Genomic DNA, 18,275 nt, shown 5'->3' on the forward strand with positions numbered 1-18,275 from the left:
TGAACGACACATGGCAGTATAATGTGTTTTCTCACAGTTTCCCTGGTATCCTGCTACCCAATGCAGAAAACAAATAGGTTCTGCCTTTAGTTTTGTTCCAAATAAATTATAGCCCAGAGCACTATGTGGCTTTCCCTATTGGAGTTTCAAGTTGTAAATTATGAACAGGACCAGCCTGACTCCTGTCTGTGCTGGAGATTAAATGATCAGCAAAACAGTGCATAGTTTGCACTGTCAGTAAGTACATCTGGTGCGCTGCCCAGGCTGGGGATGCGGGAGGAATTGCTAACTTCACTGGGTCTCTTCCAGCCCTATTCTCTGATCTGTAGCCTTAAAAATGTCTATTTATATATATAGCTGCTACCAGCTCAGGGCAGAGGGTAATCACAGTTATCTTCTCCAGAGATTAAGTCTACTGCAGAGTTAGAAGCACGTTGTTCTGGAAACCCTCAAGTCACCCTAGACTCCCAACAATAACTAGGGCCAGCCATTGGTACCTTGGGAGGTCAAAACTGATCTCTAACCCTCATCCTTCATCCAGATCACAACCTGCATCTCTCCCCCAAGCACCAGTGGGCTGTTGTGGGTGACAGAGGGGTTGTGGCTGTTAGGACTAAAGAGACCAGAACACAGCTTTTCCTGTCTGCTGGTGGGAGTAGGACCATTGAGACGGCAAGAGGAAACCTGTTGAGCTCCAGCTTCCTTCCCCACCCCAGGATATGCTGCAGGTGGGATGCTCTCTCTGGGTCCAGTGCTCAGTTGGTATAAACATGATCCCAGTTCTTACCTCTGCATAATCAGCCACGAGCAGAAGCTCCACATACTTTGTAGCCTGCAGAGCCTCCCGTTTCACCTAGAGCAGCAGTAACACAGGTTATTTCCTCAATATCCCCCCAGAAGCTCTTCACAAAACATATGTACAGGTTGTTTTTCCCAGTTTATTTTTCAGTGGCCATTCCCCCTGCCCCGTCACACACAGGGACCTCCAGATGTGATTGACTTACAGCAACCAAGCATCACAAATCAGTTTAGCTACAGCCAGTGCCCATGTTCCTGTCCCAGCCCTGCTCACCCTCTGGCGTGGTGGTTTCATCCCAGTTGTGAAGTCCCTGAGCCAGTCTTTGGTTGTGTCTCCAGTGCCCTGGTAGCCACAGGCTCCTCTCTGCAACCTCAAGTCATCCAACCTGTAAATGAAGTGCTGGTTTGGGCTGTCAGGAGCTGGCTCTAAGATATAGCTGGAATTGCTGCTCAGTACAATAAGTCCTCTGTTGAAATGGGAAGCAGTAAGAGGGAAAGTTAAATACTATCACAGCAACTGCAGACAAATCCTTCTGCTGCTGCTGCTGCTGAGTTCCCGTCTAACCCTGGCAAGGCACTTATCCTTAACAGGACATTTAGGTCATTAATAAAAAGGATGGGAATATTTTGAGCTCAGAGGGGAGAATCCTTGAGCTTGCATATTTCAGTGGGCCTCAGACATTCAATTGAGGGGCTTTTGGGGATGTTCTGCAACAGTGCTAACCTGAGAAGCACTAATTTTAAGTACAGCTTTTTCTTGGGGGGCAGTGAAAACTTTTTGACCATTTGCAGACGCTTGTCTTTAACAGAACTGACCTGAAATTTTAAAGACTTTGTCAACAGAAGACAAAACTACAGTTCTTTCTGTGAGCTGCACATAATCATATGGCTCTGGTTTTCTCAATGAGCATTTTACAGCCAGGAGAGCTGGACATCTGTGCTTGATGCCCACGAGATGCATGGCTCGATGGGCAGCACACCTCCCTGTGAAGGCTCAGAATGAAAACAGCTATGTGTGTGCAGCTCCCATGCCTTCCTGGCAATTAGAAAAGGATGACAAGGAGCTGCCAGCACACGCTGCCAGTGCAGGGATGCAGGAACCCAACTGCATGTGCACACTGAGACATCTCTACTCTCTCTCACAGATGGAAGGCAGAGCCTAGGAAAAGGCAGTCTGATGGGAGCAAGGCACACCTGTGACTAGTTTAGCTTTTGGATTACTCATTGCAAGCCACAGGTGGCTGCACTGTCTTGTTTATCTCGCTAGGCTCTTTGGCCTGTGCTACAGTCACTTAAGATGTCTCAGGTTTGCTTTGGCCCAGGCTGTTTCCTGGCTGGAGCCGGTCCCATCAGCACAGCTTCCAATCAGTGCTCAAGAGCAGATGACCACTAATATCAATAAAGCCCATGTGGTGTTTGGAAACAAACACTGAGCTGGTGTAAATGAATGCAGCTCCCTGGTCACAATGAGCTGTTTCACTTTCTCCTGCTGAGGATACAGACCATCTTTTCCTGCCAAAGACTCCATTACTACCAAAGCGAAGGGTTTAAATGCAGAATACACACAACCCCAGCACCACCCAGGGAGAAAGCAGAGAGCAGGTCTCACAACCCAGAAAGAAGTTCAGACTTGAAGACTCTGCCCCAAAGTGCACACAAAAACTTGTTGTTGTGAGAGAATGGGAGGAGTTGGTTTCTGCGTTAGTGTACATACTGGGCTGGGATGTGGTGAGTCCTGTCCCTGTCTCTGTAATGGATGCAGCACTGAGTCTTTTGCTCCAGTGGACTCAAGTTAAACTCACTCACTGCACGAGTCCATGTTGCCAGCACAAAGCAGGAAGGAGTCTAGGAGCTGGCTAGGAGGCCATGGCTCCTAATGATATCCAAATGTCTGCCTTTTCCCAACATGCTCCCTTTTTTGCCCAGAATTCTTGGTTGGGTGGCCTTTTAGAACAGGTTAATCTACCCAGAATGATGAGAAGCTGAGCAGAAGCATTCCCACAGCTCCAGCATCATCGCAGGCACTTACCGCAGCCCTTGGCATGTGCTGAGGGTGACACTGGAGTGCTCCCTGCCTCTCACGACCCCATGGTAAAAGCAGTGGTCCTGGAAGGCAGAAGGGAGCAGGGTTGGAAATGTAGTTTCAGGGTGGACACACACTATATTTGGGCATCAGAGTCCCACACGAGTACTGCCAATACTCCAGCAATTGTTCTCCTTGTACTGTGTTTGGCAGTTGACTATCAGAATTAAATCTCTGCGAGTCCGCACTGAAATCCGGCCTTTTGGCTGCCATGCATGGCCTGTGTAAGTGCATCAAACAGCTCCTTGTTGCCAGTGAAAATTGAGAGCTTTAATCCCCAAGGAAGCAACTCAGATGGCTGCAGCATTTAGGCTGATCCAAGGCTTTCTGCATGTAACAGGAGCTGCCTATCGACGGCAGCTGGCCCTGGGTCAGGACCCAGAGGATGTGCCTTCAGCCCCAGAGAGGGTGACACCATAGGCAGTGGGGAAGTCCATGTCTGGGGGCTCCTGGCAAGACAAAGGCAGCCTCTGGTAGGGACAAGGAGGCTTTGGGGTAGAAACGCCAACATGTTCATCATATCCCTTCCCCTCACCCCAGGGCAGCATTAGTAAAAATGATCTCATGGGGGTTTTATCTCTTATTTTTGCATCGTGACCAATGCACATCTTTGTGCCACTGCAGTGGAGAGTCAGCCAAGGCCTGCGTGAGATCAGTGATTTATGGGTTTCATACTGAACAGGAGCCAGCTTACACGGGCTGCTTTTCCCAAAGGCTGGGAATGTCCCCAGTGTGCAGGACCCAGTGGCAAAACTAAAAGCAAGAGGATGAGCATTTGGAGGAATAAACAATTTCCCAGCACCCAGAGAGAAGCAAGTAATGCTGGCTCTTATAACAGAGAGTAGTAGCAGGGAAAGCGGTCACTGCACTCACCGTGTGGGTCAGAGAGATGGTCTGTGCTTGTCCAGTCTGGCTGTAATGAGTTTCAGTGTAATCTGGTGCAAAGAGGTTTCTGCAGACACAGTGGAGGGGGTGAAAGAAAAGAAAAAAAAGACAGTAAGACCTTTCTTTACCTGCTTCCCAGGTGTGCTAGAAAATTGGCTAGATCCAGCTCTTCCTGAAGTCAGTATGAACATCCCTGTTGCTGTGAACTATTTGCTATCTGTAGCATGAAACCAAGTGCAACACAGAGAGGGCAGGCAGGAGATTGGTATCTGTGGGACACCAGCAGTGCTGTATCTCTGCACTCTGCTCCGGACCAGCACATTCTGCCTGCAAGGCACTTGTTAACGCTGTCCCGAGGGAGGCAGCAACTAATGGCTTCCTGGTGGCACCGGAGCCATCTGAGCTGCTGCAGGACCAATGCCGCAGGCTGTGCTTCACAGCGCGGAGTGATGTGATGGCAGAGGGTCAGAAGGTGGAAGCATAGCTGACGTCGCCACATCCATCTATCTTCTCCCCTGGCAGGGCCTGAGCACTTCTCATGTAGCACATCCACTTCTGAAAGGGCACAGCACCCATCTTCCTAAGTGCTCTTCTAAGCCATTTATTAAATTAAATTAAAAAGCAGAAACCCAGCATCATCATTGTCCCTTAATGGATACAAGTCTCTGTGCAGAATTTCCTCTACTACTGCCAAGTTATGCCCCAAACATACTGGGATTAGATTCAAAACACTGAGTCCAGCATAGCAAGCACACCACAGGCCAGTTCAGGACACATTTGGGCACTGGTATGAGTTCTCAGCTCAAATCCAGACTCTCTCCAGTGCCCAAATCTGAGTACAATAATGGAACAATCTGCATCTGCATTTCAACTTCTGCTCAGAAGCCAATTCACATCTTTGTCCTAGGAAAATGCTGATTCCCTAATTTGAATATGTTCGTGTCAACCTCATATAGACAATATTCTCCCTGTCTTCAGCCCAGGATCAGACCAAAAGCCTATAAAAGGAGCTCCTGTGCGCTGAATAGTGAGTGGTTTGATTTTGTTCCAGAGGAAACAGCTTTCCCCTTCTTTTTAAACATCTGCATTTGCTAAACAGGGATCTAAAAAAGTACAGCAAGTCAAAATCTGGGCCAAACCAAGAAGGTCATATCCTGTGTCCATCTCAGCAGCCATAAAATGTAGGTTTAAAGCAGCTTTTTAAAACAATGGCCTCACTCCAGAAATTTGGAGAAGGATCACAGGACATGTCCCATCTATCAAACAGGCTTCTGCAGCAACCCCACAGTGCTACCAGGACACTGAAGTGACATTTGCCATGCCACGGGGATACTACACGCATCCTGGGCAGTCCTTCTGCATCCCTGTTCAATGCATTTCTTGCACTACTTTTTGAATTATGGCCTGCAAGAAAGAAAACATTTTCTTCTTTTCTTTGCTTGATTTCTCTAGGCTGGAAGAAGAAAGCTGCATCAGAAGCAAACCAAATGTTTGTCTGTCTGCCTTGGGTTTTGGTGTGTGCAGTCAGGTCTAATCTACCTTTTCTATTTAAATAAGGGATTGGGTGCTTGTGGTATCTAACTAAATTAGGCCAGAGCAACAGGAAACCCAGCCTTTTATCAGTGTCTGAGAGTGCTCTCCCCATTTGGCATCCTAAGGCTCAGACACCTGAACAAGTAGGATGGCTTAGTGTCAGACAAAACTGCGGGCCACTGTTGCATCTGATGTCAGGAATGCAGGATCTGATGTCAGGAGTGGAGCATCTCCCTTATGAGGAAAGGCTGAGGGAGCTGGGTCTCTATAGTTTGGAGAAGAGGAGACTGCGGGGGGACCTTATTAGTGTATATAAATATATAAAGGGGGAGTGTCATGAGGATGGAGCCAGGCTCTTCTCAATGGCTAACAATGATAAGACAAGGGGTAATGGGTACAAACTGGAACACAAGAGGTTCCACTTAAACTTGAGAAGAAACTTCTTCTCAGTGAGGGTGACAGAACACTGGAACAGGCTGCCCAGGGGGGTTGTGGAGTCTCCTTCTCTGGAGACATTCAAAACCCGCCTGGACACATTCCTGTGTAACCTTATCTAGGTGTTCCTGCTCTGGCAGGGGGATTGGACTAGATGATCTTTTGAGGTCCCTTCCAATCTCTAACATACTGTGATACTGTGATACTGTAATGCAACAGCTTTTATCTCCACTTTCAAAGTTCACTGTCACCCAGGAAAGCTCATTTTGTTTCTTTCTGATGTGCTAATTCTCATCACTTGATCCTGTCAGTGATCAGGAGGAGAGATTGCTGCATTCATCTATCTCAGGTCTGTAAACTGAAGATAAGCACAGAAGCGTCATCCCACAGAAAGTAACTCCCTTCATCTCCCTGACTGCAGTAGCTTGCTCAGCATGAGGCTGCAAGAAACAAATGTTTAATCAACAGATTGTATTAACTCACAGGAAATTGCCTTGAGCAATGTGCTCTGGCAGGTATCTGGTCTGTGTAAGACTGTCATCTCGAGAGGAGACAGTAAACCAGCATGCATCCGCCCAGGGCTACCAAAGCCAGAATTAGACACCAGCCCATGGATTTCCAGTAGCTGAGGCTTGCACAGCCTATTTGTTTCATTCCCAAACAAGCACGCTTATGTTTTCTTCCCACTTCTTTATTCTTGGAAAGCATTCACTATGAATAGCTATTTTATCTCTCGTCCAGCATCGACAGTGAAACTCCTCAGTGCTTTGACTCCTGTCCAGCCCCCTGGTGCTGCCACCCAGCCCAAGTGTTGAGCTGGGCCATGCTGAGCACTAGAGCCCAGCACAGCAAGGTTTCAGGGCACAGGATGATGCCACACAACACTTGCTGTGTGCACATCCCCTTCTACCTGCAGGCTGAGGCTATAGCACCTTCTAGGGTGGCTTAAGGAGCTGAGAGGTCTGCCTGAATTTCTAGGGTTGCTTATGCAGCCGCTGAACTGAAAGCATCTGGCTGAGCAGTGCCATGTTACAACTTTAAAGCCTCCCTGTACTAGCTCATTCCTGTCCAGCAGGCCCCACATAAAAAGTCCAGCTTCTTATTCTGAGCTTGGATCAGTCCTGTTTTGAAGACCTTACCCTGCCTTAACACAGGAGAGCTTTGGGACTCTTGCAGCACTAAGAAGGGCTCTCACACTGCATTACACGGTGTGCGGTGAGCGAGGCAGTGAGGAAAGAGGAAAACCAACAGAACAACTTGTTCTTGCAACACTCTCGGGGTGCTATCTTACTTTGAGCCTCTGAAAGTTCATTCTCAGCCCCACTCACTTCCTCAGCTAGCATCAAGCTTTCCACCAAACTGTAAATAAATAGAAAAGAAGCCTTCTTTCCAGCTCAGAGTACCCCAGAGTTATCAGTCAGTCTTGTTGCTCTTAGACAGCAGAGGTTAGTGAGACACACATACCCCAAAACCTTATCTATCATCATTTCAGGACAGCACCACTGCCAGGCTGAACAGCTGATTCCAGAAGAGCTCAGCCCTACAAAGCACTGATTGACCTGCTTCACTATTTCCAGAAGAGCACAGAGCTCATCTCCTTGCAGGAAAAAACAGTACCATTTGATCCTTCCTTTGTTACATTACACATCTCAGTGATGACCCCTTTAGCAGCTCAAGATGAAGCTGCAAAAGTCTGGATGCAAAACAGCATGGCTTAAAGGCTTCTGAGATGCAGTCAGGCAGCTGGCAGATTGCTAGCACACATCATCTTCCTAAAAGGCAGCATGGAGTCCCTCATTAGAGGAGTTATCAGCATGAAGAATTGATGAAGTAAAGGGAAAAGCTTGTTTTGGATAGGAGCACTCTCCTTTGCTAAACCTCGGTCGCAGCTGCAGACACATGGGGCTGTTTGAGGCCACAGTAAGTTACACATGAGTGCTCAGGCTGTTCTAGAGAGGCCCTCACACCTTTCCAATAGTGACCAGCTTTCGGCAAGATCATTCCCCAAGATCCAGCTCAGGGTGGACTAGCCTGCTCTTGGCAGGATTTGTTCCCCAGAAAGCCCTGGGAGCTGGGTTAGATACAAGCAAGGAAGCCAAGCGAAGGAAGAGTGGCTCAGTGCCATAATGTACAGATGGCTTGAGACTTGTTTCTGCTGATGACTGACATGGAGTGATCTTGGTCCTGCTCCAGCCTGTCAATGATATCATTGTTTGAAACCAAACCCTCCTCCCCACACCGCTGTGCTGCTGCCTGGAAGGGCCCTGCCGTGCAGAGCTGACATCACAGGGCAGCGTGGCTCTGTTTTTGCCACATCGAGATGCCGTGCCAGGGAGGTCACATACTTCACACACAAGCTGATGGTATTCAGTCGGAGAAGCAGGCTGAGGGCATGGGGCTACATCCAGCTTTCTTCATGGGCAGCTGCCCCTGTGGCACTTGGGATGGTGCAAGACCATGGCTCATCCACCCACAACAGAGGAGCAGAGAAGCAGCTGAGGGGAGAGGGGCACACCAACACGCTCCCCAAAACAGCAGAAAGCTGGGGCCTTCTTCCCACAACCATGTTCACTGGAGGCAGTGCACATTTCCCAGCTGCTCTGCAGAACCTCACCCCTATTTTCTGATAAATGGAAGCAGTTTGCTCTAGCCTGTGAAACATCACTTGTTAGCACAAGCCTAAGAGGTGCTCAGAGCCTTCCATCACAGGGGACTTCCATGAACATGCTTGGTTCTACCAGCCAGAGGTCACCCATAGGCACCAAAAGGGCCTTGGTGGCATGCTGGGGCTCTTGTTCATTGGAGCAAGAAAGACTTTTCACAATTCAGTCCCATTAGCAACTTCATTTGGGTTCATTTTACAGAAAGGCTTGACTGCACACATGGTGCTGATTTAAACACGCCCAGGAGTATCTAAGAGACAGACATATTTTTTGTTTCCTTCCCAAAAACAAAAGCCAAACAGCCCATGAAGCTCTCGTGAGAAGTACTGATTCTCAGTTCTTCAGTTGTGGGACCAAGAAAAGTGAAGCCTGCAAGCACTTAATATCTCCTTCCCTGTCCCTTTCCTCAAATCACAGTAAATCTGTCCAGCCAGGCTGCCAGCATCTGGGGGTGGAGGGAACTGATTCTCCCAAAAAAGTTTAGATATCAGATTTCCATCTCTAATTTGTGGTCCCACTCCATTGCCTCTCAACAGGATCCAAGTAGGGTAAGAAAGAGAGCGTGACCCTTTACCTCCCAGTCAATCAAGTGTTTTCCTAAAGTCAGAATTTGTTGTCAAAACCTGTAGTAACCCCATCTGAACACCACCAACACATGACCCATGACAACACAAGCAGGTAGGCCTGCTTTCTGTATCCACCACTGGTGGGGAATCAGAGATTTCACCTACTTGGAATCCTCCAGCCAAAACCTGGCACTTTATACAATCAATGAAATCCAGTGGTTTTTTCTTGATGAGTTTCATCCAGACAAAGCCTGGAGCTCTTAAGCTGCTTTCCTCAAGAGTCTTTCCTGATATAACTGAGAACATGTTTATTGTGTGAACAGCAGTGGTTTGGAAGGGATAAGTAGCTTCGCAGCTATTGAGATGGAACTAAATTAGTCATTTATAAAGCCTGGGAATATACTACAGGCTAAAGACTCTCCATTCCCTTTTGCCATCCACATCATCCTTGATATTCACCACGTAAACCATGGAACTCAAGCAAAATTTGCCACATAGCCCCTTGGGTTACCAATGGGAACAATAAAAAGTTGCCTGGACAGGAAAAGGGAAATAAAATAAATGGGAAACTGGCTGATAATGAGTCAGTGCACAAAAGATTTAAAGGGCTCCATTTCCTCTCTGCCCCTCACAGAGAAATCACTGAATATCCCAAGGGAATCAGGAGGCTGAAAAGCAGCTATGGTTTTCCAGGTCCCAACCCTGTTTTCCTGATGACTCCAAGAGACAGCAGAGCAAGATGAAACTCAATTTCCCTTCTTTACATAACCCCTACCCTCTCCCCATGCAGGAAGCCCATTAGACACTGATGATGTATAGCCCATCAGTGGAATAATCTCATATATCCTTCCTGCTCACAGGCAGGCAGCAACCTCTCCTTTTGCTCATTCAGTTGGTAGAAGAGGCCCTGGAAATGAGCAAAAGCAGGAAACAGTGAAATGCAAGTGACATACAGATCTCTTATCACTGAGAGCATCAAGCAGGGCTGGAACGCTCATTGCCTACCCAGGTGGGGCCAAATGAGATTGGAAATGATGCTGCTCCCTTTCAGATCCAGCTGCCTAAAAATAGCTATCTGGATTGCTCCGGAAGTCAGACCAGGTGATAACCTTTGGACTTTCTTTGTCCTCAGCCATCTCCACTGCTCATCTCCACTGAGGCTCTGCCACCAAGTGCCCCACACCATCACATTCGCTGTGGGCAGGCAGCAGGCAAAACACACAGGCAAAACACAAATCCTTGCCCCAAGCTGCTCATGGGATTCACTGCATGCAGGGACATCCCATGGAGAAGCCTTCACTACCTCATGCAGCTGAGAGCGCCTTTCCCAAGTCTCCTGTCCCCATGAGACACACAAAGAAGAAGGGGAGAGGGAGGAAAGTCTTGTTGATACTCAGGTGAGAAGACAAATTCCATGCAGGTTTCTGCTGTGCAAACACAAGCTCTTCTCTCCACTAGAAAGAAAAGGCTCACACCAGGCAGTGCTGCCACATGTACCCAGAGTGTCCCAGCACCCCCTCCCTGCTTGGCTCAAAGCTGCTTTTTATTAACAAATGCAAATGCCTTTTAAAAAAAGTCATTTTTCATCCAAGGTTTGCAGCTCAGATTCTTCCGTTCCTAAGCCCCAGCCAAATTTAAAGCTGCTTTATAGGCACCTCTCCATATATTTGTTGTTTGTGCAGCTTTGAGCTTTCCAATCCTGCAGCTGCGGGACATGTACTTGAGTCACTTGAAACAAGCCTGAGTTGTTTTGGGGACACACTTTTGTTGTTACTCAGAAACGTTAACTAATGTTGTGAACTCTGCTTGGACTTACAGTGTCGTTCCACCTTCTTATCAAGGTCCTGAACAGGAAATAATGCAATATTACATTAGCTGCTAACGCAATAATTGTGTTTGTAAATGTATGAAGCCCGCACTCAGAATTGTGCTGAGCTCATTACAAAATACAGAAGTGTGCACAGTCCTGAGGAAAGATGTGCAATCATTTCTGTGCCTTGCCTCTGTGGATGAACACAATGTCCTTTTTATATGGAATATGAAATCACAGGCTTGGTGTGAACATTTCTTCCACATATTGAAAACTGCACATTTCTTTCAAAGCAAGTGCATCCGTCCCAAACCCATTCAGATTGTGACTATTTCCCCAGCTCTCAAAGCAAGCTCATATTCATCAGCTTTGTCTCTCCATAAGCAGAGTGGTAAATGTGTAACGAGGCTGCCTAATCCACTGAGAATATCACTTACAACAGTATCACTAGCTTGGAATATCTCCTTTCTAGCTTTGGGAACCATTGGTTAAATCATATCCCAACCAGACCTGATTTATGCCAATCATTTCATGCTTTCTTCAGTGGTAGGAGTCCAGGATGTGGACATGAGAGTCAAACAGGAGCCAGGTTGGTGTGTTCACACCCCTGAGCTGAGCCAGGGGACAAGGGGAACAGAGCACCCACCTCAGCGCAAAGCTGGTTTCCAGAGGCTCCTCTAAACTGGATCAATTAAATGACCCAGAACTCTGGGACTTTAATTTGAAAATCCCCAAAAACCTTCCTTAAAGTTGCAGTTCCATGATACCCACTTTTGAGCTCCCTTTACATGTGAGCTCAAAACCAGGAGCAGCCAGGTTTCAGACAGCCTTGAAGGGACACTTCCCACTTGCAGATTTCACCTCCTCTCCGGCTGTCTGGGTGCCCAACAAAACCTTCAGAGAAGCAGCCTCTGATGCTGCAACTATTCAGTACCCCAAACCTCAGCTAGAACCTCAGTATCCCCAGTAAGACAAGCAGTAGCAGTGGTGAGCTGGGTGAGGTGGAGCAACTCCAGGCTGGGAAGCTGAGGAGCCAGGCTGGGTCCTGCCTTGCTGCATGCTTTGACAAGGAGAAGTGATTTACCTCTACTTAGAAGTGCTCTATGGATGCTGACAATGACAGCATCCACAGGGCTCTCAGGGACTTCATGTGTTTGTTTGCTTCATCACTTCTCTTTTGAGTGTCTCTAAACTACTTGTGGACCTTCACAAGTCTCTGAGAAGTGGCAGCTCTCCAGAGCCTCTCATGTAATCAAGTTCAGACTTGCACATGGGGATTGTACCATCACCTTTCTTGAGCAAAGATTTGAGGCCTGGCAAAATTCCCATGTGAAGCACTGCTGCCTATGAATCACTTGCATTTTCCACAGAAAATAAGAACAAAAAACCTCTAAGCCACTTGCTGTATTTCATCAGTCCCAGTAATGCGATTCATCCTGCAGTGGAAGTGTGTGTGCATACATCTCAATGAATGAAAACGCGTTTCAGGAAATAAACACAATAGAAAGCTTCTATTATTGTGATTCTGTTTACTAACACCAGCAATGAGTTTGTGTTCACTGGAAGTAGCACAGCACCGCTCCCGCAAGGCACCTGGGGTTACATCAGCATGCTCAGAGCACAAATGGATTAATTCAGCCAGGATCCTTGCCCTTGCCAGAGATAAATTCACCTTTGCATTGCGACTGCAGAACACTGACAGCCCTTTCTTCCCACAGGAAGAAGACCCCCTGCAGCACTATCAGTTACATTGCTTCCAGGTTCAGTTCAGAACTGACCACTGCTGTCAGCAAGAGCTATTTTTCCTGCATTAAAAGCACTGAGTTAGCAGTGCTCATGGTGCCTAGTCTCTTCTCTGTTTTCCCAGCTGAGAGATGCCAAAACACACAGAATTTATAGCTGTTTCTGTTTAGCTTTACACAGGTGCATGACTGCCTGGGAACGAGCTTTTACAGCACTAAAACTCCCAGTAGCTTATATGGCCTATTACAGATAACACCTCATAGGATGCACTCGCTTTCACCAGCCATCAGATTTCAGTCTTTACTGCAGGCAAAGCCAAGAAAAATCTGGTTTTCCTCCAAAACACCCTGAATATCATTTAGGCTTATGCACTGCCATCACAACTAATAAGTGAAGTGTCAGAAGATGTCTTTCAGGAGGAAAGCTGAGCCCCCAGGCTCTGTGGTTGGGATGTCCATACAATACATTTAAAATATAACCAGGGCCATTATTCCAAGTCTATTATTCCCACTGATTCTAGTAGACAAACATCTCCAGACTCACTTAAACAGAAATGAAACACCAACAGTGCAAGTGGGCTGCTTAGCAAAGACAAGCTTTGTACAGTCAAATTTCCAGCTGCTGTTCCACCACTGGAAACTAATATACTTACAGGGCAGAGAGCCTCTGGAGCAGCCTCCAAACCAGAATCCTTCTATGTACTTTAATCTCCTGCAGCTTCAGCTGAATTCAATATACATCACACCTTATGATAGCACACAGCATTACTGCATTGTGCCTGAGAGGAGGCTGCATTTCATTTAATGCAAAAGCATTCTTTTCAAGTCCAATTTAGCATGAACAGCACTAATGGAATTAAAACTGTCAGATCATTTCTCCTAGGAAACAGGGCAGGACCTCTTTGGATCACAGCAAATGAAATTCTCATTAGAGACACACTGACTCTAAAGCATCAAGCCATTTGGTAAATAGTGCACTTCATATCAGCAGCATTTTCTAGTTAATGTAGCAAGAATTATGATGCAAAAATAAGTTTACACACTGAGGGTCAGGTCACTGTCTGGTTTTTTGCTGACAAAGCTCTGTTACAGTAGTGCTGCTTGGTTGATTAATATCAGCAAGGTCTCAGACCTGGAATAACCTTGAAATCCAGAAAAGGACTTCCTTATCCTGTCTTTATCAAAACCCTGTTGAAGTCAGTGGAGGTTTTCCTGTTGATTCCACTGTAATCCTTATTCATTATTTCAGTGAGACCACAGTGCAAGGCACAAGCACACTTACCCATTTTTCTCCAGTTCCAAGATGAGCTCCTGGCCTTCTGCCTTTACTGTAACTTCAGCTCTGAAGGGATGCTGCGTGCAAAGGAGATGGTGCCTGTTACTCATACATCATCATTATTAGGAACACATCCAGAACACAAACTGTCCTCCTGGAAACTGCAGCTGACATTAAACCACTACTTGTCTTCCTCCTGCCTTCAGACCTGGAGTGCTGGGGAATGGAAGGGATAGGCCATAGTGGCTCCCAGCTCCAAGTGTACTGCTGCATCCCCATGGTACAAACAGGAAGCAGTACAGGCACGCTGATGGGATGTTGTACCTGAGCTAATGACCCTGGTGTCTCAGGAGGAATAATGGGCTCAAACCAAGCAACAAGCCCTGGTGCTAGAGCGCTTGGAGGTGCAACTGGGTGGAAAGGATGTGCTACACCCTCTTCTCCTGCAAACTATGCTCAGGACCACATCACAGCGGTTTACAAACCAAATACAGAAACCAGTTAACCAAAGCTTCCTTTGATGTCACAGCAGAAATAGACATTTTTAGGAGCCTATGTCAGGACAGGAGGAATCATGCTTCATCTAGAGATTTTCATTTAGGTCTTTACTCACAGAAAATGCCAATAAAAAGCATGCAACAGGGTCCCTTAGATGTCTTTAGGCTCTAGCCACTGTTCAGACAGTATTTCACAGCTGCTTTTCTACTAGTCTCAGGCTGCCAAGGTACTGGAAACCCCAACAGCAACTTTCTAATGTGTTGAGGCACACAGGCACATCCATGACTTACAATCTGCCTACAGCTCCAAATGAGGACCTAAGACTGCCAGCTCCCTAAGGACTACTTGTGCTAACAGAAAGCACCTCAGTTTCTTAGTGCAATGGCAAATACATACACTAAAGCCAACACTTAAAGGAACCCCAAACATTCAAGAGACTGAAAGTATAGGATATGTTTTCTAGAGGACCAGCTAGAATGGCCTCTGGAGGTCTCCAGTTTTACCTCCCTCAACGCAGGACCACTAGCAAAGGTCATCTGGGGATTTCTGAGTGCTCAGAAAGGAAACGGATGAACAAAATCTCCAGAAAATAAATAATCCTGACTTCCCTATTCAGCTGAAAGAAAACTGATGAGATTATTAACTCATAACATTTCCTCATTCAGTTGAGGAGGATTTCACAGAACAGATCAACTGAGAGCAAAATAAAGCAAGGCTGACTGAATAGGATGCTCTGATGAAAGATCTGTCAGCCCAGAGATACACTCATTTGCTATTTCGTCAATTCCAAGCTCAGTTACAAACTTCTTCCGTCAGTTCCCTGCTCATATTCTGGGTTTTATTCATCTTCCCTTCAGTTTCCAGGATATTGCACCAGACACATGCAGATGATGCAAAGCAAGTTAATACACTTAGTGTATACAACAGCAACTAATTCTAAAGGGGCTGAGTTTAGTTCACTGAATCACAGGTGCTCAGTACATCCCAGGGTAGGTCTGTTGTTTTCCTAACTAACACATAAGCAATGCAGGTTGCCTTCTCAATAACTGGGGGGGAGCCTGAGGTTCCCCACGATCACACAAGTCTTTCCACAAAAGTTCTGCAAACATCATTATTACTAAGAACACCTTCCCTTCTCCTTCAATAATCCCACTAATTAAGAGTCCATCAGTTGCTGTGTAACTGAAACATCCCAGCTGGACATAAGCTTTGCTAACACCGGTTTTACAGCCAACAGGAACTTGCCTGAAACAAGCCAAGTATGACCCTTGAGACCCAGCAAATTCGTATAAGGGGAAATGCTGACCAGATGTATTTGTATCACTACCAATAATAGAGAGAACCAAAACTTCCAGCCAGCACTGTAAGGATATTTTTAAGAGAAATAAGAGCATGAGAGAGTGATTGTAGCTTATTTTTTTGTTTTAAATATGACACAATAAAAAGTCTTACAAGCTTTGAGGTCATAAGCCCCAAAATAGCACCGTTTATAGAGAGATGCCATGATTTTTCTTTAGTGCAAGGCCGCAGCTTTCCCTTTTCTGATTCATGATGTAAATAACACCATCTGGATTTCCCTCTTTCATTTGATTATGCAACTTACAACTTCTTGATTGTGGCAACACAAAGGCTGGGAAAGCTGAGCTGTGGCTTGTGACTGAGTTTCAGTCTGGCACAATAGTTGTTCTCAGCATGGCTGGACTACTGACACACCGCTCCGCCCATCCATAGAGGGGAAGCAGATACAGATGGTGTCTAAGACACGGTTAAATACACCTGAGTTGCTGGGTGGCTTTTCTCAGTGAAGCACCCTCATAGCTGAGATTCATGTCCTAAAGCAGATGCCTCTGTTCACCTGCTCCTTAAATGCCACCAACGGCATTGCCTCACTCCCCTTCCACAGCCTTATACATCAGATAGACCTGATCGAGGCTCTAAAGCATAGCAAAGAGCAAATGATTACAACAAGCATTTACACAGAGTGAATGCAAGTCACCAGGAGCAGCTCAACACTCAGCGCCCAGGATGTGCCAGCCAGCTCACCCAGCCTTTCTCAGGATTTGAATCATGGAGCCACAGGATCATAGAACACTAGGATGGAAAAGACCTCAGGGATCATCCGGTCCAATCTTTCCAGACAAAGCATGACCGGGACTAGATGCCCCAGCACCCTGCCCAGCTGCATCTTAAAAGCAACCAGTGTTGGGGAATCCACTATTTCCCTGGGTACATTATCATCAGCGTTATCATCATCATGTGAAGGGGCTGCAGCCGCTCCCTGTGTCGCAGATGGGTGTTCTGGCTCATCCCTGCCGTTCAAAAAAAACCCCCAAAACCCCTAAAAGCCCCCAAACGCACCCCGCGAGGTCCTGCGCTCACCGCTACATTGTTCCTCCCCTTGAAGCGCCCCTCCGCTTTGAAGACAAAACGCAAGCCCAGCTCCGGGCGCTACCTACCTTCTCTGTGCCGGGGCTACGCGGGGCTGCCCAGCGCGGCACCACCACCTCGGGCTGCCGCTCCGCCGCTCCGGCTGGGGAGACACGAGAAGAACCGCTCAGCACCGCTCGCACCCCGGGACACGGGGAACGCGGGTGAGGAGACAGAGAAACGGGAGGATACCCCCACCAAACCACCCCCCATCTTCCTTCCCTCCTCTGGGGCTCATACAGCCGGGGGCACTAGGGCAGGGTAGGGCACAGCCGGCTCGTCACCCCCGCTAAGCCGGGTCCCCGGACTCACGAGGCGGCAGCGGCAGCAGCGAGAGGGCGATGCCGCAGAGCAGCCCCCAGCCCCGCATGGCTCCGGGCAGAAGACGCGTTCTGCCGCCACCAGCCCGCTGTATAAAACAGCCCGGCGCGGCTTTCTCCTCCCACCAATTCCGGCCCTGCAGCCCCCTGCCTGGGGAGGGGTGGGGGTGTCTCCTCCTCTTCTTCCTTCACCACACCCCGGGGATGCAGCCGGTGCAGTAGCGATGGGGCCGGACTGTCCCTTCGGCACTGCGGGGCAGGCGGAAGCCTGAGCACTTTCCTGGGGGTCCCTCTGCAAAACCTCCCCTTTCGCCCCCCCCCGCCCCCAGCTCTTTTGCCAGCACGGAAATCTATTGTGCCTCAAAAGCTAGCGAAGAGGGAAGACCCGGTGGAGGGAAGCAGCCAAATCATTGTCAAGAGCATCCTGTAGGAGTTGTGCTACGGCTTGAGTTGTTTATTCATTTGCTATGTTTATGTGTAATCCTGGCAAATCGTTCATAGCTGAACCTATGGTTCCAGAAGAAACCTAAATCCTTCCAGTCCTGGGAAATGCACTGCCCCTGAATAGCTTAGGGGATACAGGCTGGGTTTTTAAAGGCAGAAGCAAGATGTTCACTGCTTCTCTTCCCTTAAGGCAGACGGAGGGGCTAGACCTGGGGAAGGACTTGGGAATATCCACAGCTCATATTCCCTGTGCTGTTTTTCAGGGATATCCACTCACTCCCATGAAGGTCCCAAAAGAGCATCCCCGTTTCTCCTGCATCCTTCAGGGCTGAGCCACAAGTTGAAGTTCACGTACTGTCTCTTTGCTGGTCCTCTGCCTTCCAGGGGGATGAGCACTGGGAGGACCACCAGACAGTGCCTGGCTGCCGGGGTCAGGGCTGCACAAGGAGAGTGGGGGCCAAGTTAGTGGACTGCATATGCTGAGCTCGTGAAAAGCAACTGGTTTTGCTCATAGACTGGTTTGTGTTGGAAGGGACCTTAGAGCTCATCCAGTTCCAACCCCCTGTCACAGGCAGGGACACCTTCCACCAGAGCAGGTTGCTCCAAGCCCCATCCAACCTGGCCTTCAACACTGCCAGGGATGGGGCAGCTGCAGCTTCTCTGGGCACCCTGTGCCAGGGCCTCACCACCCTCACAGGGAAGAACTTTCTAAGATCTCATCTCAATCTCCCCTCTGTCAGGTTAAACCCATTCTCCCTTGTCCTGTCACTACATACATCTCCAGATTTCTTGTTG

The 18,275-nt window shown here is 47.8% G+C and overlaps 1 protein-coding gene across 1 annotated transcript in view; it reads right to left on the bottom strand.

Annotated features, from left to right (window-relative positions):
- The window catches only part of ADAM19 (ADAM metallopeptidase domain 19), a gene marked incomplete at its 5' end in the record, with an annotated part of 32,572 nt that extends 15,486 nt beyond the window's left edge, over window positions 1-17,086 (bottom strand). Inside the window, 7 exons of the mRNA XM_080627274.1 lie at window positions 788-853; window positions 1,073-1,265; window positions 2,828-2,904; window positions 3,755-3,833; window positions 13,798-13,868; window positions 16,746-16,819; window positions 17,029-17,086. Coding sequence (XP_080483400.1) covers window positions 788-853; window positions 1,073-1,265; window positions 2,828-2,904; window positions 3,755-3,833; window positions 13,798-13,868; window positions 16,746-16,819; window positions 17,029-17,086 — 618 coding nt within the window. The remainder of the gene's footprint in view (window positions 1-787; window positions 854-1,072; window positions 1,266-2,827; window positions 2,905-3,754; window positions 3,834-13,797; window positions 13,869-16,745; window positions 16,820-17,028) is intronic.
- Between the last annotated feature and the right edge of the window lie 1,189 nt (window positions 17,087-18,275).

The sequence above is a fragment of the Psittacula echo genome (genome assembly GCF_963264785.1).
Source record: "Psittacula echo genome assembly, chromosome: 11".
In the NCBI taxonomy this organism is placed as follows: domain Eukaryota; kingdom Metazoa; phylum Chordata; class Aves; order Psittaciformes; family Psittacidae; genus Psittacula; species Psittacula echo.